At 40.3% G+C, this 27,011-nt stretch overlaps 2 protein-coding genes and 1 long non-coding RNA gene across 3 annotated transcripts in view; 1 reads left to right on the forward strand and 2 right to left on the reverse strand.

The window, feature by feature from the left end:
* Positions 1-373: 373 nt before the first annotated feature.
* On the forward strand, positions 374-3,890 carry LOC132956792 (hyaluronidase-5-like). The gene is made up of 7 exons (XM_061030422.1): positions 374-580; positions 789-955; positions 1,046-1,214; positions 1,302-1,520; positions 1,617-1,775; positions 2,251-2,340; positions 3,357-3,890. The coding sequence occupies exons 1-7, from the start codon at positions 374-376 to the stop codon at positions 3,792-3,794; spliced, it is 1,449 nt and encodes a 482-aa protein (XP_060886405.1). The 3' UTR covers positions 3,795-3,890.
* A 2,602-nt stretch (positions 3,891-6,492) lies between these two features.
* Positions 6,493-10,542, reverse strand: tmem229a (transmembrane protein 229A). Its single transcript, XM_061030247.1, has one exon. The coding sequence runs from the start codon at positions 10,374-10,376 to the stop codon at positions 9,282-9,284; it is 1,095 nt and encodes a 364-aa protein (XP_060886230.1). The 5' UTR covers positions 10,377-10,542; the 3' UTR covers positions 6,493-9,281.
* LOC132956675 (uncharacterized) overlaps positions 6,493-27,011 on the reverse strand; it is a 176,735-nt gene continuing 156,216 nt past the window's right edge. Inside the window, exon 2 of the long non-coding RNA XR_009666068.1 lies at positions 6,493-7,670. This is a non-coding gene — a long non-coding RNA (uncharacterized LOC132956675). The remainder of the gene's footprint in view (positions 7,671-27,011) is intronic.

The raw sequence follows: 27,011 nt of genomic DNA on the forward strand, positions 1-27,011 counted from the left end.
AAAACATGTTATTTTTGTGAAAAATATCAATTAGGTTATATGTGTAAGCAAAATCAAACATGTGGACTTAAGTATGCGTTGTTATTATAGCAAATAATGTGTTGTGTTAACACAGGAAGTGACTTGACTTCAGCAGTAGGTTGCTCCAGGCTTCTTTCCACACAATTAACATTTGGTGCTCTTAATATCTTAAATCTGTTATATTATCTTGCATGCTTCACTATAGTAACACCATAGGTTACCATTTTGTAACAGCTTCATTTATGTTCCAATTTCCTTGTGTTCCATTGCACATCATATCAGCATATCAGACATATATGAGGTTTGGTGAGTTCTGTTTGTTGTCTTCTGCTCTTTTCAGCCAGGAGAAAGGATGGTTTCAGTCGTGTGGAAGGGCAGAAGCTGTGTGCTGCTGCTTCTCTCACTGCCCATCTCTGTCCTCCAATCAGAAGCCAATCAGAGTCCGCTGTTTGAGCACCAGCCATTTTTTGTTACTTGGAACATCCCTGATCACGTGTGCAGGAGGCACAACATCTCACTGGACACATCGCCCTTTCACGGAGTCACCACACCTGCTAAGGCAAGTGAACAAATATGTACACGTGAAAAAAAAAAAAAACTGTTCTCCGTGATGCTAACACAGAAATAGAATGAATGACTACTGGTTTATGTCTTCACTGAAAGGACATCTTTAAATGGAGATTTAAAGCTGTTCTCCTTCTTGAAAATGTACTTATTTAAAATATATTCTCAGGTTGACTCACTCCCTGCTTCTGTTTCTGCTGCAGGTCCCAGATCAGTTCCTGTCTCTGTTCTACACAGACCGATTGGGTCTTTACCCACATGTAGACTTCAAAAGGAAAAAACTGTACAATGGAGGCATCCCTCAGAGAGGTAACCTGAAAGCCAGTATGACGAAGGCCAAGGAAGACATTAACTACTACATCCCATTCAAGTGAGCCTTTATAATGTCATTTCACACTTTTTTTTTTTAAATAGAGAAAAACATTAGACGCTGATCTTTCACCTCTTCCTCATCCTCCAGGACAAGCCAGGGCTTGGCTGTGATAGACTGGGAGGAATGGCGCCCTCTATGGGACAGAAACTGGGGCACTAAGAGAATCTACCAGACTTTATCCGTGGCCCATATATCGCAGAAAAACCTGTGCCTTACAGAAGAGCAGGCCATAGAGATATCCAAACAGCAATTTCAGGTCAGAATTGACAGTGAAGATTAAATTCTGAGAAGATATTACATAATTAGGGATTAGTCCTCTATTCTCATTTTCATTCTATTTTAGGTGGCAGCAAAGAGTTTCATGTCAGGGACATTGGCCTTGGGCAGAGCAATGAGACCCAACTATCTCTGGGGCTTCTACCTCTTTCCTAACTGTTACAATAATGGCTGGGAGCATCCGGACTACACAGGCCAATGCTCTGAGAAGGTGAAGAGGCAGAATGATGAGCTGCTCTGGCTGTGGGAGTCAAGCACCGCCCTCTTCCCTTCTGTCTACCTGCAGGTTAGGCTAACATTGTGGAGCAAACGTTACCCCTGATTTTATTTTGTATGATACTGAAATTGTATATCCTTTCCCCGCACCCTTGCACTGTTTCAGGTCTCTCTGGCAGACAATCCCAAAGCCGCCCTGATGGTGAGATACAATATCCAGGAAGCTCTGAGAGTTTCTGCCCTGCCCAGACGGAATGCCACCGCACCTGTATTAGTTTACATGCGACCCGTCTTTGCGGACCAGAACAGACGCTTCCTTAGCCAGGTAAACGAGAGGAATTCAAATGTTGATTTATTTTTACATTTATGATGCATTCTCAGATGTATTATGCCATACAGACACTTCTTTGGGAAACCATTAGTTCCAATTCAGAACCCCCTCACTGTTTGATCAATTATTAAATTATTACACTTTAGAAATGGCTCATTACCCAGCAACCACTCCAAACACTAGATTAGATACATCTTAGGTTACTTCTTCATCCCAGCAGTGAGGTGTTTCCAGCCTCAGGTCAAGTTTGAAGAGGAGTTTGGTTTCTTGGTGTAATAACACACTGCTAATGTGGTAATCCTGATCCTCTTTTGTCACCTTGTAAAAAAAAATTCTTGGAAAATAAGAACAGTGCAGATGTCTGTGCTGCGTTTGTATCACTGTTGTTTGTCTTAGTGTAAATATCTCTGGAAGTTTTCGTGTGTTTACAAAAAAAAAACCTAATGAATATTGTACTCTTTGACCCCAGGTAGACTTAGTCAGAACTATCGGTGAGAGTGCAGCAGTGGGAGCCTCTGGAGCTGTGATGTGGGGGGCCAGCGCTGACTTCAATGACCAGGTAACATAAAACAGCAGACCTCCAGTGGACAGCTGAAGGACATGACATAGAACTGATGGCAAGGGGTCTGACCAGAGACATTGTGTTCAGTTAGATTGACAACACATGGGGCAGAACAAGTACTGATGGATTGTGTTGATTGTGGATCAGTAATCCATAGCACTTTAATCAAGATTAGCTTGATGATAGGGACTTTCACTGGAATACAAGTTCTAATTTCTACAGTTAAATGTTGCCAGGCAGGGAGCAGAGCCCCTCTTTACTAAACATATTGCTATGAACTTCACAAGACCCTCAAGAAATAAAAAGTATTCAGAAAATAAGCTTATTCACTCTCTTCCAAATAGTTTGAATGCACAATTGATACCACTGTAGTTTCAGTTTGATATGAAGCTAGTTTTGAATCAATAAGCATTGTACTAGAAGCAAGGGAGAAAACCCCCATCCTAGCCATGTCTAAAAAATAACAAACTCTGCAAACAACTTTTAAGTTCTTGACTTAACAAGTCATTTGTTTGTTTAAGCTGTACAAAAAAACTGTTGTTTAGTTGGGTTTAGCTTGCACAGGACCTTCTCTTGTCTGGTGACTTCTTGAAGAAAACGTTTGGAGGAGCATAATCCATCAAGCCTCAACTTGTTGTTTTTGCACAGGACAAATAATTGAGATATGACATATTGGGCTATCCAGGCTAGCCTGGAAGTTTTTCCCTGTTCCCAGTCTTTATGCTAAGCTATCAATCATCCTGGCTTCTGCTTCATATTGGGCTGACAGATGTTTGATCTCTTCAGACTACTCTGGGCAAGAATGCTAAAGAGAAATTGTTTTTATTAAGGATGTCAAACCATTAGTGTTATCGTTATATAACATAGTTATATCAACATATTTAACTGCTGTGAACTTGATGAAATGTTCAGTTCCAGACATTCAGTCTTCCATACAATAAATTTATAGCCTATCAATATACATAGTATATTATTCTTGTAACTTTAACTAATCTCTTCCCTTCACTTCCCAGACATCTTGTGAAATGCTCTCTTCCTACCTCTCCTCCACCCTCAACCCCTACATCACTAATGTGACTTTGGCCGCCCAGCTCTGCAGCAATTTCCTGTGTCGAGGGAACGGCCGATGTGTCCGAAAAAAATCCAACTCCAACCATTACCTCCACCTAAACCCTGAGAATTTCAGGGTCATGTATGTTCAGAACCGCTACCTGGTCCTTGGGAGACCAACCTTGACAGACCTGAAGACTTTTAATAAAATGTTTACCTGTCAATGCTACAAAGGGCTCAACTGCTCTCCCAGGACGTATAAAGAGCTCTCCAAGACTCTGAAGTTTAGCATGAAGCAATGGCTGTACCAGAAGGCCCACACTCTGAACACAGCCATGTTGGAGGATACACAACAAACTAGTTTTACTAAGAAGAGTGTTAAAAATACCTTCAATGTTTAGCTTTGGAAGAAAATACTTGGGAACAGTTTTGTCTGATCTAAAATCTTTCTTTTCAGGAGCTACACCACTTTAAGCAAAAATGACTATACATTTAAGATGGAGCATTTACCAGCTGTGTTCAAATCCAGTGCCCGATAATGTACTGTCCCTCTCTTTTTAATCTTAATGTTATTGCCTCTCATTTACCAAACACATTAGGTGACATAGTATATTAACGACTGCTCATCAGTGAGATAAGATGACGCAAAAAGCATTACATCATCCACATAAAGCTAAAAGTAGCATAGGCTACTATGACCATGGTCAACATGTTTTATAGTATTTCCAGAAAGCAGGACTACCATGAGTGGTTTCCTGTACCATCAAACTTACAAACAAATGTGGTTCTATATCAAGTTACCTGGCAATACTATTTCCATTAGGCATTTGAATATGATTTGACTGTATATGTAAATAACTGAAAAGAAGGTGGGCCAGGGAACAACAATGCTTCTGGTGTTGTTGTTGTTGTTGTTGTTGTTGTTAAACTTTGCTGTAACTGCTTTTCATTGAGCAAAGATTTTGGTTACAGAATTATTTTTAAAAGGTAGTTACCAAATTGCAAAGTCTTTCATTTTTAAGTATTTAATTACTTATTCTGGTATTTAAGTGCAGTTGTTAGCACAGCAACAGATGAAAATGTTACGTCTAATAGCATTAACACTAGTGGGTTCTAAGTCAAAAAGCTAGCTAACATTCTTAATATAATTCGTACTCATTCTTTACCTTCAGTAACATGTCAAAATGACTTATACCTGCATCTCCCTGACCTTTTTTTTTAATAGTTTTGTTGATCAGTTAGGTCAGGGCACTCTTTTCCTTTCAAACTTTGATTTTGTTTAGCCTACTGTTATTCCAAGATATGCTAGCTACATCCAACTTCAACCCAAGCAGAGTGCTAATCAGATAATTAAAAACACCTGTGTGGACACAGCCTTAAAAGCTGAATAAGTCATTTTTAGGTCACTAAAGGGCAGAATTTAAGCAGAAGCGTAACTTTTTCTTTCGATTTGTCAGCTAGCTAAGTTGTTAGAAAGCAGCAGTTAGAAAGGTACGTTTTCTGAGGAAGTAGTGCAACATAAGCTCTTTCTTGAGACATGTTTCTGACCATAAAACATACTAACAGAAGTCCAATACTCAATCTTATGTTTATTTTGGCCTTTAACTCCAGGAATAGTAAGTGGGGGTTTTAGCTAGCTAGCTAGCTAGAATGTTAATAAACTATTAGCTTACTTTACCTGGCATTAACGGTTGAGCAAAATGTGTATTTTGTTATGAGTTTTATTTGTATCTTTGTTTTTTTGTTTTTTTGTTTTTTTGCCAAAAATAGCAGCCAGTTACTGTAGAGCTGCATAGTTTGGTCAGCTAGTGTATTCGTCATTGTCACCTCTTTGACATTAAACATTTCTTTGATTCACAAACCTTACAGGTTCAGGACATGATTTTCCTGTTGTTGTGAAAGCGTCAATGAATGTGGATAGCGGCTGTTTTTGGTTAAAAAAATCTGTGGCTGGTTGAAATAGTTGCATCAAACTGAATTTTTCATCTTCATGAATCATGTTTGCACACAGCAGCATTGTGTTCTTTAATTGCTATTGCTAATGAGTCTAGATAGAGGAGTTGGTGTATGGTGTTCCCACTGTGGTGTTGTCAACGGATACTGTTGGTCATGAGTGTATTTACTGTGTCCTCAGGGTGTAGCGTGTTTGCTTGTCACAATGATCTCCATAGTAGTATAAAGAGAGAGGGATAGAAGGCAGTTTGATAGTGCGGTTTAGCCACCAGATGGCTACTTATTGGTTGGGTTAATGGTATAGTTATTTTTGTCATTTGCTGTCACGACTTACACTAAAAACTTCACTCATTTAATCTTTGCTTGTTGGAAAAAGTCTGAAACAGGTCATTGCTATGATATTTCTGTTATCCATGCAACCCACCAAACCACCAAACCCTCCACACAAACACAGGTTGCCTTGACAACGTTCCGTCTGTATAAATTACAGCAGAAAGCTATATATTTCCCCCCAAATGTTTAGGATCCAGACACATATCAGGTAAAATGTATAGTGTTTGTTGAACTGCCTTGATTTTCTTTTTTTTTTTTTATATACTTTTTTTTTTCACAATATGCCAAAGCAATGATGATACATAGCTTTTGTGTGTACCAGGAAGTGGTGTGTGTTTGTGAAAGAAAAAGGAACTTCATAAACTATTAAGCCAGTGTAACCTTTCATATAACCGGTTGCTCTTGTCTCTGGACTCGGTTGCTCAGACTTGTTTCATAATTGAGACAAGAAAATGCATGCCTGCAGTTGACAATAACATGTCAGTAGTATGAGTCAGCCTTGCAGTGAAAGCCATTGAAAGTAGGTCAGATCTCTCATTGATTTATTTTATTGGAACCTCTCGTTGTTTTTGACAGCAGTTTGGTCATTTCTATCTCAGAGAAACTTACACAAAAGCAAAGTATGATATAAATAAATGAATTGTGTTACGGGAAATATAAAAGATGCACAAATTTATGCAAATTTTTAAGAACCTCAGAAGCGTTTTACACACACAAAAAACAAATTAGCCACCTTTTGTTTTACATATATGAATAAATTATACAATATCATATTTGTAAAAGTTAGCCACTTCATTCATAAACAGACAAGACTTTTCTTCAAGGCTTTATTGATTGCAAAAGTATACATGAACAGGAAAATAAATCTGGTTTCTCATTCTCATGTGAATAATTGGAACCAATTCAATAACTGAATATTTGTTTTCCTGTCCCTCCCAAAGCATGAATGGGCATTCAATGATTACATGTACATTCATAAAATCTGACTTTTTCCTTAATTCAATAGATTCATGCAAATATTCAGATTTCACAATTTTTGGAGAATTGTTAAAGGGCAGCTTCAGAAATGACCAGATTGACTCTAGAGTGTTGGAGTGAAATAGTTATCCACCAATCATGTGAGTAACATAACAAAGGGACTCGTATAGAGTGCGCTTTCAGAGATTTACCACCATTAGTCACAGTGTAAGGTACTTAGATAGGATATTTATTAAGGCAGAAGGCCGTTGCAAAGCTAATTTTGGATTCAGAATATGCGGTTGTAGTTTATCTTGTAGTCATTCCCTCTGGATTTTCCATATGTGTGTGTGTACATTATTAGCAACCATCCACAATGTTTGCTTTGACACAGGTTTCTCTGTCAGCACTCGTCTGCTTGTCACACAGTGCACTGCAAGGCATGAAATACACTTGCTCAGTGTAAGTACTTCAAAAGTCACTTTGACTTGACAAGACCATAGCAACACAATAACCAGAAGTTCAGAGCTGTTTGACTTTGATTTGATTTGAACTGCACAGTATAGGAGCCTGTACATGTCACAAGTTACACCAAATGAAAGTACAATGTGTCAGGTCTGAAGCTGAGTATATATAAATCAAACTGATGGATTGATCTGAGTTTGACAGATGGATTTTTTAAAAGTTATTTAAAGCACTTTGTTTGTGTTAAATGTAAATAAAAAGTTGTGAATTTGATCAGCTTAAAGGAAGAATGTGCAACTTTTTGATCCAGTACAGACATCGCCCTTGAGCACCAGCATGAAACCAAAACAAACTGCTGTTTGGCGACACCTCCGCCATACTGCAGCCTCCGCTCTCCTCCAGCGGCACACCTCCAACCCCCCTCCAATCGGGTTCGCACCAAGGAGTAATCAAATGGAACGCACCATAACTGAGCACCATTATCCCCTAACAGTGGGCAAAATTGTCCTTGACTCGAGCTGCAGTGGCCTGTGGCCTGCACTGTTGTAAATGGTAAGTGGTTCTGACTACTCAAAGCGCTTTTACACATCATGTCACACCTACTCACTCATATCCATTCACACACTGATGGTGGAGGTTGCTATTTGGAGACAGGAAATGTTGGTAGGAGAGAATGGGGGATGACATGTAGTAAACGGCTGAGGTCAAATTCGAACCAACGGATGATGCGATGACGACTGTTGTGCAACCCATGTAGCCTCTGTACATGGGGTGCAAGACATAACCCCACATTGCATGTAAAATGAACACAGAATGACTGATCTAAAAACACCTAGGTGACATTCAAATAAGCAGCGAGTATGTTATTTTTCTTTTCCCTTGTCTTTGACTAAAACAGATTTTATACACAAGGGGAGGAACCAGCTGTCCCGTAAATGTAAACACGATGTAAACATGGCTCCGACATCAACACAGTCATGGATCTAAGAGATCGTTAGATATATGGATATACTTAATTTCTGCTGTAAAATGTTGCACATTCTTCCTTTAAGTGACAATCCTTTCATTTCAACATATATTCTTCTAATAATAAAGATTTGTAAAACACTGCTGTGCTTTAAACAACAAAGAGCCTTGTGTGTCTGTTTGACTGTTTTCACAGTAAGGCACTCCAGTAAAGTTTGGTTCATGAAGTATTCACAGTAAAATCTCACTCTGCTTTGTGTTTTCTTACAGCTATAGGTTCTCTTGCTACATTTAGTACTGGGTTCATCTACTCAGATAGTTACCATGCATAGCACTGGGGTCGTATTAATAATAGGAAGATTACAATTTAAAAAATTTGAATTGAAGAAAAAGAAGTTAAGGGCATTTAGAAACTGCTTGCATGAAAGAAGATCGGTTCCACCCGCTTTCTTCTTTCCCTTAACATACTCATTTTAAAAGGTTGAACTAATAGGTGTCTATTTCTGAACACAGCTTAAAGCTTTTAAAACAGAGTATTCAATGTGTTGTGTTATTTAAACGTATCATCATGCAGATGTAAACTAGTCTATATCAGAAGCATGCAAGTGCAAATGTAAATGATGCAATCAATGAAACATTAACTACATCTGCCACAAAGACTTGAATGTTTAAGTTATATGAGGTCTTCAGTCGCAATCATTAAAAATAAATAAATCATCACACTGCAAAGATAATGAGGATTATTAAAATATTAAGATATGAACTATATTTCACATCAAAGACTTCAAAATGGCAGTTTTTAAATAGAATTTAAACAGGTTAGATAAATAAGTTGGGGTTAGTAAGTTACCTAGAAAAATCAGACACTCAACGGTTCCCTGGAAAATGTCTCAAATGCGGTACTGGTAACAACTGCAAAGACTCCAGACTATAGTTTAAACTTCTTGAAAAATATGAATTGCACCAAGTGTTGTTTTCTTTATTCTAATTTTCCAACAAATCAAAGAAATAAATACTTTGACATGTGGAAATGTAGCTGATATGTGGAGCTAGATACATTTTTAGTACCTGGGATTTTAGTTGCCATGCCACACATGGTCCCACATAATCAGTCCTGCCCTTCTTACAGAATATCATAAATGTTGTTAATTTTAAAAGTGAAAATGACATTTTTTTTAGATATCAAATAGAAGTTGAACCTTCAAAAATATAAGTTAGAGTTGTTTTTTCTCCAGCTTCCCGTTGACTTCTCCATTCTCTTCACTGATTTCGTTCACGGGTTTGCTGCACTTGATCCTCAGCAGCACATTGGACAGGACGTCCTGGTACAGGCTGAGGCACACCCAGCCCGGCAGGTACAGGAGGGTGATGAGTCCCATGAAGTTGTACGGGAAATGGGAGTAGTCCCAGGAACAGGCGTCAAACTGCCTCAAGGCCAGCCCCCAGCAGAACTCCCAGGTGTAGATGAAGCAGATGTAGATGGGGAGCCTCCTGGCTGTCCCCCACCCTCTGCTGAAGTGCAGGTGGAGGTAGAGCTTCTCCACCACGAAGCTGCAGCTCCCGTACATGAGGAAGGACCACAGGGATGTGTGTCCGCTGAGGGTACGGTCAGACTTCTCCACCAGGTTGAAAACCGCAGTGAAGATCACCTCGTCTAAGAAGCCGTGCATCCCGAAGAACAAGAATCGCACGAAGCCGGGGAGACCGTGAAGAGGCAGCCGAGCATGTGCGCTCTCCTCCGGGACCGGCTTCCCGGGGGGACCGGCGGGGCAGGAGGAAGCTGGGTGATACTGCAGCTTTGACAGCCCCCTGTGAAAAACCTGGCTGAAATAAAGACTCAGGATGTAATGCACTGCAAGCTCGGTCCCTGACACCATCTTCACCTGCTCAGTGAAAGTATTAATATTCCCGATCAGGATCTGCAGCCCGATGTACACAGACGGGTAGAAAACCAGATGGAACACTACAGGCCGACCTCGGAAGCACCTCTTTTGAGAGTAGATCTTTTCCAACGCATAGTGGGTCAGTGAATGCATAATGCAGAGATAAGGAGAGGAAAAACCCACCAGTTTGGGGTCCCTAAATTGTAAAACTCGTTGTAATGACGAGAGCATGATATCCAGAGTCACGCCGTGCATCCCGTAGAAGTAAAGCCGCATCCAGCGCGGCAGCTCCCGCAGCGACTCCGCCGTGTCCTCGCTCTCTCCGCATGGTTCTTCCCGGCGGGAGATTTGCGCTGTTTTAAGGCCATCAGCGGGGTCTCCTGAGCGGCCGTGAGGACCGTATCTCCCCCGGCTGGCCATGATCATTCACTCTCTCTGTAAGGATTCAGCTGTCCTCTTCCCACATATTGTTTTTCTGTTTGTTCCGCTACAGCTGCAAGCAAATAAGCATCCCCCTGCACGGTGCAGAGTGAGTGCTGCCTTCACGTGATCCACGGAAAAACCGTAAAGCCCATACACCTTGAGACGTGAAACATGCCCCGCGGAGTTTTCATAGTAGCCTAAACAAACAAAAGTGCCAAAATATATTGCGTGATATACCTTAATGTCTTACAGACTTGTTTAGTGCATTTCCTTCTTCCCACATTTTTTTTTTTGCAAAGCACCTATTTTAATTTTTATGAGGGAGCTGAGAAATTATGTCAGTTTCAGCAGTATTTTGTAAAATGTAAAAGTATAGCAGCTTGGACATGATACAAAAAAAAAAAAAATGGACAAATCAATAAAAAGTAGCCTACATAAGGCCACTTTACACTTCAAATTAATATTAATCTGTATAAAATAAACGACCAAAAAGTTCAGGTGTGTCTGTCTTAAACACATTTAATAGTGTGATTACTATTTTAGACAGTGTGGTTAAGTAAAACACACTAGGTCGTGCATGCATTAGTTGCTGTGTCTCCTTTGCACCAAGCTAGCAGAGTTTCCTAATTTCCCACAGCACGCAAAGGCAGCATTGATCAGGCTCTGATAGAGGAGGCGGTGTAGCGTTTTTGCTGTGGTGGAGTCAGGACGCTCTGGCTCTGACTCGGCAATTAATTGAGCTCACGTCCCTGTGCGACGTCCTGACGCTGTTTAATTACGAGCCATTAATGACACTTACAGCAGATTAGTGCTGCTGGTACAGACCAACACTGCTCATAAACTCATAAATACAAAAGTCAATTAAGTCATCAATCATCTTTAATCAGATTTATTGAATCTACCATCATAGGTATCCAGATGTGTGTGAATAGCACAGATTGATAGGTGGCCTGAATCATTTTTAAAAAATGTCATAGGAATGAATGTGCAGTGTTGATATTCTGCTTGGTTGCAAACAGGGCCCTTCAACACCATCAACATACAAAGTTTGCAAACGTTATTAAAGGATTTCCTGCTTGTCTTTGTTTTGTCTTTGTTTATGCCGTGCATCGTTGCTCTTGTCATGTCTCTCACTCGTCTTGTATTGTTCTGCATCATATAATAAAAATTCAAAAAGAAAAAGAAAAAAACTGGATTGCAGATCAGGCATGATATCTCACCCAGACAGCTTCCTCTAGTGGGTTCCTGCTCAATGCTTTGAAACTTGCATCACTTTTGAATACATAAAAAAAAACATTATTTCAAATATGTTTAATATAAATCCTCAAGATGAGACGAAGGTTTAACTGACAAGACAATGGAGAATCTATTTCAAGACTGTTCATGTAATGCTTTGGTGCTAAATAAACGTAATAAAGAATGTTGAAGATGATCTTAAAAAGTGCACAGTGACAAAAAACAATTATTTTTACTGAACAGAAATAAACACAACACAAACAAGACACACAAATTCTTTACACACGTTTCAGTAAATCAATATCACACTCGATGTTGAGCTATATACTGAATATCGGCAGTATATAGTATATAAAAAAAAAGTATATAGTGTGTGTGTGTGTGTGTGTGTGTGTGTGCGTGCGTGTGTGTGTGCACTCAGAGGTAGGAGTGGTCTTTCTGGGCTGCAGAGATAGCAGCAGTGTGTCTCTGCATGCCTTAAAACTCTCTCAGAATCACTTGTGCACAGACTGAAGCCACACAGTCGTGACCCAGAACCATCACAGCTGATTCAGTGGCAAAAACACTGCTGACATTTTTCAAACACCTCTGACACTGCTGCTGTAAATTTGTTAGCCTCCACTAAGTGCCCTGCTAGAGGTCACAACAGATATTATTCCTTACCAGTTCTTCAGTGTAAGTAAAGAAGCAAACGGTTCCAGACTAAAATGACTCTTGTGTTTATTTGTGTTGTGTACTACAACAGTGAATCTAAGGCTGAATGTATGCTTGTTGTAGCAAAGTGAAGCTTAGCTCTGTCACAGCCTGTGGGTAGAAAAGTGTATGAAATGAAATGTTCAACAAAACACTTCTTAGGTCATTGTGGTTGACTTCAGACTCGGCCCTGACCGATATGAGATTTTTGGGGCGGATGCCGATGTCGATATTGGGGAGAAAAATAATCAGGTACTGATATATTGGCTGATATCTTTCTTAGATCTATGAAATCTGTAGAGATATACATTTACAAATGTATGGCATTGATCCTACAAAAGCGGTTATCAAACACTTGTGGAAAAGATGTATTATGAAGACAAGATGGTCACTCAGCTGAAAAGCATGCACCTGTGTCACCGCTTGACACTCTGGAGGGTGATAATGCTCGTTGTAATAATATAGCACACTCTGCTGGTGTAATACAACGAAACTCAAATTAAATTGATATTTGACGAGGGATGTGGCGATTCACTCAACTCACGATACGTTCAAGATACGATTCTCTCAGGATTTACTTTACAAAATGAGACTGTAGACAAATGATGACTAAAAAAGATTCCTTTAGGGGCTGCAAACCCGCTTGTCAGTGTGGTTTGGCCTTTTAATGTTTTTTTTTTCTCTCATCAAGGGGAGGTGATTGGAGCTTCTCGTTGTGGTGTGGTTTAAATGCTGTATCATGTTGGTTGTGCTATTCGTGTCGTTCTCTGTCTTTTTGTAATTTTTGCACACAGTTTTTGTCTGGTCTGTTATCGTCTCACCTCTTTCATCTTTCTGTCTTGGGGAAGCCAAAATGCTTCCACAACTCCGATTTAAAAGACGGTTGAGCGTCCTCAATTTAAAAAATCTTGCTCTGCAGCTGCCAACCGCCTGTCCTCTACAGCTGCTGAAGCTCATGATATTACTGCAATTGGATTGGAGCTTAAACCCCATAAACACTTTGTGATGTTTTCAAAATGACAGTCCAACCTGATCCAATGATTTCCATGTTAGGCATAGTTGGAGAGAAAAACAAGAACCTTTTCAGGAACTAAATTAAGAATAGAAAAAAATGTGTAACCTTGTTAGCACGGAGACAGATGCTTCTCCAATGGAACACTCCTAATTCCCAGAGCTGGAGATGTGATGCTGTAATTGTTGCTCATCACTTAAAGTGAAGCGCTGATGCTCTATGTTATTCAGCTGCCTTCGTGTTGATGTCTGTTTTCTCAGTAAGTGTTGTAAGATGTCCTGTTTAAAAGTAAAAAACCCATAAAAAAACATTTGAAAGTGCTTTTGCACTTTGTTGAACCAGACAGAATAAGTGTCACATGTCTGGCTTCATTGAAAGAATCTTATTCTATAAAACAGTCTGCTTTGCACTGAGTCTGAGTCAGCAGCAGAGATAGAGGAGGTCAGTGCTGCCTCATATATTGGATTCCTTTGTATTACTGTGGGCTATTCTACTGTTTCATTTCATTTATCTGAGTACAAAAAAAAACCTGACAAAAATCCATGAGAATAGAAGATTGTTGGGCCACGCAGGCTTAGGACAGTCAAACAATGGACTTGGGCCTGCACCTCTGTGAGAAGCCTCATTTCAGTTATTCACTGAGATCACAAAGAGGCCTAAAAGGACTCTTAATCCCAGAATCCCCTGCAGTACTTCACACCTATGCGTGAAGTAAGGGGGGACTGGAACCTCTCTCTCCTCATTGGAGGGGACCTGAGGTTGACCCCCCATGGAGCAGGCCAGGCTACAAAGCTCCAAGACTTCCATTGCTCTTTCTCTTTCCACATGCTGACTTCAAGTGTTCGGAGACACAAGCTCACCTCCTGTTCTCTGCAACAATCTTCCTTTGTTTTATGTTTTGGCGCACAGGTAATCCGCGGCCGGCAGTGTTCTGAATTCCGAGCTCGGATTGTCCAGTGAACGCATCTCAGTTTTTCGGAGAGCGTTAGGCTATAACAGATTATCAGAAAGATAACGGTCTTATTCCGTCCTGCAACGAAAGGACATCAACGGACATCTTTCCACTCGACGGAGAACCAACGAAGCAGCTCTTGCCGTAAGGGACCCTCGCGGCCATCAGACGCCTCTGCACCAGGACGGACACAAGATCTGTTTTATCGCCGGACTCCTTTTTCCTTCACAAGTGAGGCTTAATTAGGTCTGGGCAGAATTAGCTTTAGAAATTGTTTTTAACAATTGTTTGATTGATGCAGAAACTGGAATTTTTATCTTCGTTGGACCACTGCGTCCTGAGTTTTACCTGTTTAAAACTCTTGTTGTTCCCGTTTCGGACCGCTGCGTCCTATATGTGTTTAGCGTAACAGCGTTATAACCGGGTATTACTCTTCTGATCAGAAAGGCCAGTGTAGGCCATTGGTTTGTTTCTGTGAATTACTCGGAATTACTCCGAGTTGTGGCGCAGGATTCGGACTGTGATCTGGCCTCTTCAGGCACGCATTTCTCTCCTCCTCTACTCTCCTCTTTTCTCCTCTTTTATCCCCCTTTTACTAACTCCACCACCGCACCATTATGCACATAGGCTACACACACACACACACACACACACACACACACACACACACACAGATCGATACACTCGCGGCCACCCAGACGCCTCAGAGACACAGATCGTGTAGGGCCGAACTCGGTCTCTTTAAGACATTAAGGCCACATTAGGTCTTTGTTAGGTGTTCGCCATCGGAAGGGCGACCACGTGGGACGAAGCAATCTCCCCCCTCTTCCCCCTTCTCTCTCTCTTTCATCCACAGACACAGACACAGACACACACACACACACACACACACACACACACACACACACACACACACACACACACACACACACACACACATTCACACCCCTTTCACAAGCCTTGCTTGATAATGTTTATTGGCTTAGATTAGTTTATGATAGTTATTTGTTTGATTAAGTTCATTGATTTTGGATTGATGTTGCTTTGTTTAAATAAATTCTGTTATAATTTAAGAGAGCAGTTGTTTGTGATTACTGGTGTATTTGCATTGTGATATAAGCTGGGTGCGAAGGCTTTGTGTACGGATTTCACGCCTTCAATTTATTAAATATAGTTATTAATTATTAATAATATTAGTAATTAAATAACTACTTTGAGACTGATTTTTTGAGAGTGATATTTTGGTTATATTTCCCTGAGTACAGGGTGGTGCCCCAAAACGAGATTAAACATAGTTTAATGATATTTTTATTTATATTATTAATAATTAAATATAATTATTAAAGAATATAACCAAAGTTGACTTGATACAACCCCAACAAGATATTGTAATATAAGAAAATAAGATTTTACTTAAAAATCAGATAAGTTCTTGCAGAGCTGTCAGATAGATCATGATGTTGCAGAATTATTTGTCAACCCCTGTGGGCGCTTGCTTCATAAACTAATCTTATATATAATGTCAAATCCCTGCCTCATTTTTTGGTGACTATAAGTCATGATTTTGCACATTAGTTTCTATTGTCTTTTAGTATTACTAAGCATGCAAACTGTGAAACACTGAATGTAGGTCAAACAATACAATCTCATTTTCACTGCCTGCTGTGGGTCGTTGTGTAAGAAAAAAGAGATTTGGTTATGAAGGAAGTTTGATACAACGTGCAATCTTTACATCATTTTCTTTAGATAATAGAGTTCTTAATAGTGATTTTTGTTCCCCCCCTTGGCAGCCAAGTGATGGATGCTGGGTATAACAATGGTGCAGAAATGTGAGACACTTTACACTGCCTGATTGGATCCATAAACAGAGTATTAGTTACATCATCCCATAACAGTGTAGCATCCCATTTACCCTTCATAGTATCAATTCAAACCACTTCAAACTGCTTGGTAAAAACAAAACAACCCTTTTTGTGTGTCTTCAAAAATTGTCTCCTCATGCTTGAACACAAGAGGGCAGCAGTGTGACACAATGTCACAGAGGCTTGGGTGGGCTTCTGTGACATTGAGGTGTTTTCATTCACAGAAATGTAATCAAACTGCTTTGCACGGGGCACATTTTGATGCTTGGTGCGTATGTGCAGAGAATAGCCATTATGCATTATTGTGTACCCATGGAATTGCAATAATTTGCATGATTAAAATGTTAACAATGGAGGATACAGGCTTATTCTGGCGCTGGTTTTCATTGTGTATCACTTAATTTCATTTTGGATCCTGCATGGTCAGACATCGAATCCTTCAGGCTTTGTTTACGTTTATAAGAGAGATGTAACTTGTAATGCCTGACAGCTTCTCCTCAATTGCATATAGAACAACATCTTTGCCTCATTGGATTTATTTGTAAATCTCATTATGGTTTGTGATCAACTGTAAGATGAAGCTGCTTGATGTTTGATCGATGTGATGCTTGACCGAGTCCCGCAGGAAACGAACATGAGTCTCCCGCTCGTGCACTTAAAACGAGAACCTCTGAAAATGTAATTTCAGAAGCCATTTCCTCCAATTTGAGCCATTATTGAAAGGACCGCTGGCCTCTTGTATTGTCTCATACGGTCAGGTTGGGTAGGCTAATGAATGTGTGTGTATTTGGGTGTGTGTTGGAGCATGTGTGTGTCTATCAGCTCTATTGTGTGTGCTTGTATCTCTCTGTGATTTTCAACATTTAGCTCTGTTTGTTTTCAGATTCTTTTATAATGCTAGTGTGCCTGTTGCTTTTATCAGACAGTTTGCGTGTATGTATGTGTGTGTGTGTGTGTGCTTCCTCTTGAGATGGGAGGAGGAGGAGGAAGAGGGGGGAGCATGAAGAGAGGATAAAGATCACTCCTCCCCAATGGGGGGTTTGCGTTATTCCCGTGAGTAGTGCTGGCTCTTGTTTGCAGTTTCTCCCTCATTAGGAATTCCAAGCGACCCTCGGGAACCTCCTGAACTCACCCGGTAACGCGGCAACACAACACCTTGACTCACCCTGCCTCACCCTTCACTACTCACCTTGTCTCTCCTCGAAACGCTCCTCTCCTCGCGTATTTTTTTTTCTTCTCCTTATTCAAACTTCTTTCCTCTCTCATCTCTCTCCTGTGTGAGTCCCAGTAGATCTGCTTGTGTGATTAATCCCTCCGCCTTCACCATCCCCTCTTCACATCTCATTCTCCTCTCCTCCTCTCCTGTTACATCGCCTCACTCCTCTTCCTTGTAACCTTAGTGACCCTCCTTTTAACCTTGTCATCTTAAATAACCCTTCCACCACCTCCTCCTCCTTTTCAAATCCCATCAACCTCACTCTAACCTCCATTTCCTCCTTTTTTAACCCCTTAACCCCCCCCCCCCCACATAGAGTCTATTGTCTTCTCCCCTTGTCAGCTGAATCTGTTACATTCTTCATACAAATACATTGTTTTAATTCTCTCATACCCCCCCCCCCCCCCCCCCCACCATCAAGTTGCATAACCTTGTACTCGCTCTTCTTCTACCCTTTGTCAAACTTTTCCTTAGTCATCCTGTGCTAGTTCCTCTGCTTGAGTGGGAGGAGGAAGTGGGCAAAGTTCTTGTGTTTAATTGTGTTATGCGTACTAAATAAACTAAATGTGTACGGGGTTTGAATCCAAGAGAAATGACACAATGGGAGCAAAAAGTGTATCGCTATTTGTATCTAATCGCAATGTAAGCTGTCGCAATAAACACAAAGCGAAAGTCTGAATTTATCGCAGTAAATAAGAAGATGTATGTTTGATGCAAACAAGCACTGCTTTGTCACTCACACTGTGAACACTTTAAACGCTCTTACACCATTTTCATGACGTCGCTTTAAGTTTAAACTCAAGCTAACTATCAGCTACCCTCAGAGAATTTGTTGCAAATTTAGTGGTAAAAAAGAAAGTTTGATTTATTTTGAATTAGCTATAGGAACGCCGCAAACAGCTATAGGTAAAGCTAAAGCTAATACCGATTCTTTAGCGTAGGTTTATTTATCCTACTTCATATAATTAACACAATATCGGAAAAATAGTATTGTGAATCACATTTTCTTCCTCATATAGAGCCCGCCTTTGATAAAATAGACTTAAAGTTTAAAATAATCAAATTATGATTGTAAGATTGTGTAAAATGCCCTTATTTAAGCTGATAGGCACTCACTGCAATTGTTTGGAATAACTTCCTGTATTTTTTATATTGCAATATAAATCAAAGAAATAAAATATATTGTATCGTATCATATTGTATAAAATTGTATGGCATGTCACCATATTGTATAGTACTGTTTTGTACTATAACATATCATATCATATTGTTTGGATTTCTATATTACTGTAGTTTGGTGATACATGATTATTTTGCACATATTTAAATTAAAACAGACATACTGTAGCATTTAACAAACTGACTTTACAAGCTCAAGTGCTACAATCCTAAAGAATGTCTTTGTCATGGTGTTATTTTTTGTGGTGTTTTATTCTGCATTTTGGTGTTACTTTGTGTTTTTCCCCTCCTCTTTCTGTTTTCTCACTGGCAGTGTATGTGTGTGTGCAGTGGAGGGCGTGGCTGGCTGAGCTGGGTCTCACCACCTACCTGTGTTTTGGTTTGGCCTTGCTGCCTGAAGAGTTTCCTGCGCCAGCCAGACCTCGGTTGCCACCACCTGCCTTAAACCTTTTTTTTTTACAACAATCTACATTAAACGTTCCTGCATCATGGAGTCCAAACTCTGCAACTCTAACATTACAGTCTTCATATTAAACTTTTTTGTGTTTTTGCTTCAATTACTCTTAAGGTTATTTACATTCTGCAAAAACCTCTTTGTGTTTTCCTTTGTTCATCATGCCTAAAAAATCTTAACTCTTTATGATTGTGTGTCATTGATATCCGTTTGCTTTTCACCTCTTGGAAACAGGACTTACATTTTAAACGCTTGCATCATTGCATTAGAGTAACGCACCAAAGCTTTTTCATCCAGGGGGATAGGATGAGAGGTTACGAGAAAGGTGTTTCATTTCAAATGTGTCACTGGTTTTCCTTTTCTCTGAACCCCAATTTACCTTGCAACCTTTCCTTCTCCTGATCTGTCAGGTACAGATTCCTGCATTTACTCCAAACTTAATCTTCTGTTCCTGTGCGACCTCCTTTCCACACTCTAAGCCCCTCCCTACCGTCCTGTCGACTCACTCTGACAATTACAAGTCCTTTGTTCCCCCTTCGGTCTTTGCTCATCCCAATTACTCACCCTCTTTTTATATCTGCCTCTCCTCTCCTCTGCATGTTTAATCATCTCAGAGCAAACTCGGTTAGTTTGCTCAGTGCAGCACTCTAGATGCCCTTTGTGTACCTGTTGCCAGACAGTCTCTCCCTCTCTCCCCCCCCCTCTCTCTCTCTCTCTCTCTCCGTCTAGACAGTGAAAACAGCAGCAGAGCCGGATGGCATGATTCAACTTTGCTCGCCTTGGTTTGGGACTCTGGTGAGAAGTAAGTGTCTGCTTCATGGTTAGGGGACGAGGTGAAAATGTGCAGTGATGGAAGAAAAGAGGTAGAGTTATTTCAATGCTGGTACCTGTATCTTTATTCGCATCCAATACTGCCAAAAATGTTTTTTGATACCTGTATTAGTACAGGCTATTACACCACTGACAGAAAGTATCAACCTTCATTACCTCCTAAAATGTGGTATTGTCAGCACACACTATGTGGCTCTCCAGCTAGTTGGTTTGCCTCCCGAGTCACATGGCCAGTGGTTGATTATAAGAGGGATTGCTGTAAAAGGTGAGGTGGCTTCAAAACTGGCGCGAGAGGCTTTGAAACAAGGAAATATTTGTGAGAGCCGCGACAGAGGAAAGACCACCAAGTTTCCCCTTGTTTTGACGTCCTCATGTTTATCTCACAAATGAGCAGTTAACAGAAGCGCTGACGTGAGGACGTGTCAGAGCATCGGAGAGCTTCGGGCCGCTAGTAAACAACAGCTGGGCCCCTTTAACTTACCTTCAGACTGGCAGGCAAACTTGTACATGAACTGAGAGAAAGTATCCTGATCGGCCTCAGTTAAGACACTGATTACTTTATTTGAGCCCCACCTAAAAAAAAAAATCTTCATATTTTAGTTTAACCATCTTTTGACGATAACAAGCAAAGACACCGTAGTGCAAGTGGAGAGTCAAACGTTACAGAGCTAGGAAAACAAACCAGCTGTTGGTGTTTTTCCAGTTTTTTTTCTTAGTGTTATTGGATAAAGGGAGTGCATATCTGCAGATACTCAGGGAATTGTTATAGGTAGTAAAACATCTTTCCTTCCTGATCACAAAATCTAAAGAAAAAGGGGGGAGGGGATAAACGTTAAATACAACAATAAGTGATTTATTTTGAGCCTTTGTGCATCCCATCCATTTTGTTTACCGCCTTTGTACACCCCAGGGAGGGGGGGGGGGGACTGGGCGATTGTAGCCATGGGATACCGACACTCTATGAATGTGTGTCCAACTGTGATTGGTGCAGCCTGCCATTAGACCAGTAGTGATATAGATATGGATCAGTGATGATGATGCTCTCTCTGCCCTCCGTCCCCCTTTTGTCTGCAGCTTGTTTTTTTTCCTTCCTTTCTCTGCTGTCTTTTCTACAGTACAATCACTGTCTGTCTGACAGAGACAGGCAGAGACGAGTGATGAGAGCACTTTTAAAAGAGAAAAAAAGAGTGTGAGGGAACAAGAACATTAAGAGTTATCAGTGTGACGGGTCAGCGCTGTGAGTGGATGTAGACATGCAGCGAGAGCAGAGCGTAGGATGTTGTCTATCAACTGTGACGCCAGGAGGGAAAAAGAGAAAATAACAGTGGGTGTTCTGTCTGTTGGACATCTGACCTTTGTCCTTTTAGGTATTTTAGTATCTGTGTGAGCTGTACTTTGGGGTCCGTCAGTATTAACTTAATGTATAGCATCTTGTATGGAATACATATATATACCCAGTTCTATATTTATAGATACAATTTTTGGACAGGACCCCAGGAAATTCTGCAATTTGTGAAGCGTTGTTCAATATTACGCTACCATGCAATGCACAACACCAAATTTACTGTGTGCAGCTTTCAGATGGCTGGTGCGACATTGATGTGAATGCATACATGAGTCCATCTGATGGCGCAAATGCCAGCACGTGGATGAAATCGCACAGACTGTTAAATAACGTTTTTCTTTATCATGCAATGCAGGAGGTCTTTAATAATGTGTTTTTTTTGTGCATGCTCATATTGCCGTGATGTTGTAACGTTTAATTATAGTGCAACCTTGAAACAATGGATGCAACTGCTTTCCATAAATATCTGATTTCTAAACGAAAAAGAAAGGAAAGATTTAAGGAGGCACTGATAATGTTTAAAGACATCTCTTAATCTAACACGATGGCAGAATGGAGACCAAAAGGTCTAAGTTTGAGAATTGAAATTATTATGAAAATGTAATAATTGCAGTAAGTTACTTATTCATTCCTTATTTGTTGCCTTCCCATTTACTGTTCATGGGGAAATGGTTGGCATAGTTACTTGGGATAAATGATAAATGTTAACTGTTTTGCACCAAAACACCAAGTCAAATTCCTTGTATGTGTAAATGTACTTAATAAATAATACGCAATAAACATCGATTCTGATTCTGATGAGGAACAAATGAGGTACAAATTACATGTTAACTTTAAGTTAACGGCCAAAAATACCTGGTTACTAGGGAACAACTGAGGAACTTACTATGTGATGGACTTGGACTTCAGATCATATAGTGCTTTTCTAGTCCTCTGGCCCCTCAAAGCGCTTTTACACCGCAGGTCACACCTACCCATTCACACACTGATGGCAGAGGCTGCTGTGTAAAGTGACCATCAGAAGTAACTAGTCCCATTCGTACACACTCATGCTGATGAATCAGCGGGAGCAATTTGGGGTTAAGTGTCTTGCCCAAGGACACATCGGACATGATGAGCTGGGAATCAAACCCCCAACCTTCCGGTTAAGAGATGACCGACTCTACTAACTGAGCCACAGCCATTAGTCTATGGGAAAATATTTGGCATAGGGAAAATTAGTGGGAGGGGTTGGGAAGGGATGAGGAACTAACAACTAGTTTAATTTTAGTTAATGGGCAAAAATAAGAAAAGATGAACGGACGGGGAGAGTAGTTGATGACAGCTACAACGGATAAGAACTGATCTCACATGACCTAATTTGCCAGTAGGTGTTAGCATGTGTCGAGAATGTGCCACCAACGCAGTGTAGTGTGACCAGCTCATCATGGAATAGTAACTAGAGATATGTTACCAGACATGGATTAATCAGTCCTACGTGAGTTCTAGGCTTTTATTTGTGATGGTTCTGTTTGGTTTTGGTTTTGCTGTAGGGTTTTTTTGTATTTGTTCTCTCTCTCCTTCTCCCCATCCCCTTTCTGTTTTCTTTCTCCTGCAGGTATGTGAGTGGCAGGGGGCGTGGCTGGCTTCTCCACTCAGCAGCAGACAAGGCACACCTGGCTCCACTCCGCTAACCACCTTCTCTATAAAAGCCAGGTCTTCACTCCACTGCTCTGCCAGATAACTCTTGTCTTGTTCCGTAGTGTCTCTCAGTGATTATTTCCTGTGAATTATTGAGCTGCTTGTTTTGCAGTGTAGCTTTGTGCTTTGGATGTGTTTTTTGTTCTTACCTGTTTTTTCTTGTGGTCAGGTACTCCGGTGTGCCTCACTATTCTCAAGTCGCTTCACCTGAGTCTCCTGCGGATTATTTTTCTGGCCAGCCAGCTCCCTGCCTTCAATGCCTGTTCTTTTTGAACATGAAACAGGTTTTTTTGTTACATCGTATACCTGTGTACACCAGTCTCTGCTTTGGGGTTTGGATTTAAACTGAAACCATAACTTTAATAAGAGTTTAACTTAAAAGCTACCATTAGGTCGCCACCTGACACATCATTCTGAAAAGTAAGTCAAAGTCCACCAATCTCCAAGAGACATGCCATCCTGTTGGCAGGCCACTGCAAATATCAATACTGCTCATTTTAGAGCTGCAGCTGGGGAGTGGACTATGTTGGGGAAAACTGTGTCCATGACAAAGCCAGGAGTATTGGCAAACCATAACCTTCTTGGAAGTGGTTCACCAGCACTGATTATCTAATGCAACGCAATGTAAAGCAAGTACTTGCCAAACCCTACTGGAAACCAAACAAAACTGAGTTAATGTGGTTAATATTTGCAAGAATTTGGGGTTTAACATCGTCATTACTGGCGGCCTTGATTGAGTTGGAAAGTATACCTAAACATTATAAATATGAATATTTATCACCCAAGCCAATTAACGATCCCACCCTTTTGTCATTAGGCTTCACTTCCCAATCAGAAGTTCTCTATTCTCGCTCACTAAAGCCTATTCTTAGCACAACGTGTGTCTTTTCTGAACATAACAACTGTTTGGATATGGAAATAGGACAATGAGTTCAACTTCTATGTGTCAAAATGCCTCACAGGCGTAAAAAATAAAGTTGCTACAGTAAATAAAGATGGATTGCGTGACTTGATTTTCCCTTCGTAATGGAAAAAACAAAACAAAACCTTTCCCTTAATGAGGTCCCATGGCAGCCTGCCTGCACGGGGAGAAACTCTCCAGGAGGTTTTCGTGAACGTTTCCCTCTGAACCTTGAATATTTAATCTGTAGGAAATGCTGTGATTTGGTTTAAAGGTCATACTGTTTACTATCACACACTTCTATGTAATATTTAGCATCATTTTTAGGTTCGGGCATATAAATCACTACTTGTCAATGACCATACACTCTTCCTGGGATCTGGAAATGAGACTAACAAGTGTTTTTTCCTGCAGGCTTCCAATTTATCAAAATTGACTTCCTGTCTGATTGAAAGCAATGACTGGCTGTAGGCGAACCTCCAACAGAGGCTCATCGCTCTAACATTATTCACAAATAACCAAATTACTTTTCCTCACTGTCTTGAATCAGTGGGACCAATCATTACTTTGGGGAAAACAGAATAGCTGCCATTATAATGACTGCCACAAACTTACATACAGGTGATTTCCTTCGGGGACGCTGTCACTTTATTAATAACAAGAATGAATTGTCTCCAGGACAGAACATTTATGTCTGGTATCTGTTTATGAGAACAACTTTCGCTTCCTCGTCTGTCATCCATCCAGCTGCCTTCAGTCGTTTTTCTTTCTCGTTTTATTCCGCTCCTAAAAACTCTCTCTCCTTTCTTCCCCAAAATCAGCAACTAGTGTAGCAACGAGCTAAAATGTCAACACCTGTGTCCAATCATTAGCTCCCTCATTAGCTGGTCTACCTTTTTTCGATTTCCCACAGAATGAATTCCAGTTGTGTGTTGAGTGCATTCACTGATCAATAACACGTCAACAATGTTCCCTTGGTTTTGGGAAATTAACTGTCACAAGTGCAGCTCAGATTTCAAATCTAAAGATTTCAAATCCGGTCAAGCTGAAGCTCATTTCTCTCACTAAACAACATCAAGTGTGAGAGTGGGACATTAGATAGAGAGAGAGAAGCTGGTGTTAAAGTTGTTTGATTTTCAATATGTGTTGTCTTTGTTTATTACAAATGAAGTTTAAAAAAAAAAGACCAGTAACAGCAGATGGCAGCAGTTATGGTAAATGTTCAGTAACTTAAATAGGGCAAAGGGTTTTTTTTCAAAAGAAATCGCTTTGTAGGCTACTAAAATATGAACAATTATACTTCTCATACAGAGAGAATTTTCTATAAAGGACAAACATGAAGGTTTGCTCCTTCTCCAGTGAAATCAAATAAAAGCCCCTGTTATTATTTGAGTATTTAGGATATGCTGTCATGTCTTCCTTTTAAAAGTTTCTTGCACTTTTGGATTCAGTTCATTTTTCTACACTGGAGCTGCTGCTTGTCCGTTTTCTCTCCCCTTTTCTCTCTTGCTGCTTGAGTTTTGTAATTTGGGGTCAGTAGGAAAATCCAGCCCCTCTTTGGTTTCAGCTCCCTGCACTGCTGCTGAATGTTGAAGAGGATGCAGATGCTGCATGCTCTGGTTGTATTTGCATACAATTAGTATGGAGGTGGTCACTTTCATACATTTACTTGCAGGGAGTTCCTGTTTAGCAATGTTTATGGAGGTGGGAAAGGTTGCTGTGTGGCCATATTAATTGGGGGTTAATGGGTGGTTGACTTTAGAGGTCAGCAGAAAAAAGACAGAGACAGAGTAGAGAGGAAAATAGGCTACACGATTTTTGTTCCTATTGTATCATATTCAAGTTCAGTGACAATCTTGTCTGCATTATATATCTTTTCCACAAATGTTTGATAACTGCATTTGAGGAATCAACGCAATAAAAGTGTGCATATCTAGCTATCTGTACACATAGAACATAGATCTAAGAAAGATATCGGCTGATATATCGATATCAGATTTTTTTTTCGGCCCAATGTCGATATCAGCCTAAAAAAAAATCAGTTGGGCCCTACTTTTTTCTGCTGCATGGCCTTGTACCAGTTCAGACGTAGCAACAAAGTCACATTTCAAGTTAAATGGACTGACTCTCGTTCTAAACCCATCCCACCTGACTACAGGTACACATTATGTGTTTCAAAAGGGGAAAGGATGTTGCAGCAACAAAAACAACACAATGTGTTTTGTCATTAAAATTTCATGTAGCTGCAGTACAGCGGCTGTGAGACTGTTAGCAGCAGCACAAATTAGCTGCAGGCTATACGTGACAGAACAGAGACGACATCTGTTTTGTATACAAGTCTCATAACACTCATTATGCAAAAGCAAGATTTAACTCATGAGCAATATTAGCCATGTGAAGGACCTTATTGTTAAAGAAATATTAGAACATTTTATGTTAATTGTTCTGCATGTTAAGGTACTCATCAGCTCAATTGCTTCATCAAACAATGACATTTAGCGGAGTGCATGTTCCAAACTCCCACCTGTTTTATCAGTACCAAACCTGACTGTGTGTTTCTCTTTCATTCGAAATTTTCCTGAAAACCAGTACAAGTGGTTATTCCACCACAACCAACCCACACATACTCGACCCTCGTGCTCAGGCACATTACACTCATTATTCCCATCGTCCTGACTGCACAACGTTCAAGTGGTTGGATAACTGGGCTACAAATATTTCTGCACAAAATCATGGTTTGTTTCATGGGAAAGCTTCAAACACTAATGCAAAACATCAAAATAAAATCAATGAAGGAGAATAGGTGAGCTGAAGGCCAGTCTGCACTTATTATAGTTCTATGAGCAACAGTGCGGTCCTATTTGAAACAGTAATTGTGCTATTGCTGCATGAGTCACTGACCAACCTCCTGTGCAAATTCAGAGTAAAATTGGGAGTCGACCGTTGGCCTTGTTTGGTCATTGGTTGCCCCAGCTCCATAGGAATAAACAAAGTTTCCGTATACTGAAGAAGATTAATGTGGAAGGAAGGAGCCTCAAAGTCTGGAGGGGTAAAGGTGTCATTAATGCTAAATACAGATTGATCTTTCTTCATCAACTCTTTCACACCGCAGAGATTTCATAAATACAAGTCTGAGATATCAAATATGTATTTCAACATAGGAGGGCTTGACTCTGCATTTCCCCTTGCTGTGTTCAAAACTTAATACCCTTTGGCATGACGTCTAGGACATTACAACTAAACCCTCACAACCGTGTTCAAAGACAGGGATTTAGAA

This window comes from Labrus mixtus, chromosome 22 (assembly GCF_963584025.1).
Source record: "Labrus mixtus chromosome 22, fLabMix1.1, whole genome shotgun sequence".
NCBI classification, from domain to species: Eukaryota; Metazoa; Chordata; class Actinopteri; order Labriformes; family Labridae; genus Labrus; species Labrus mixtus.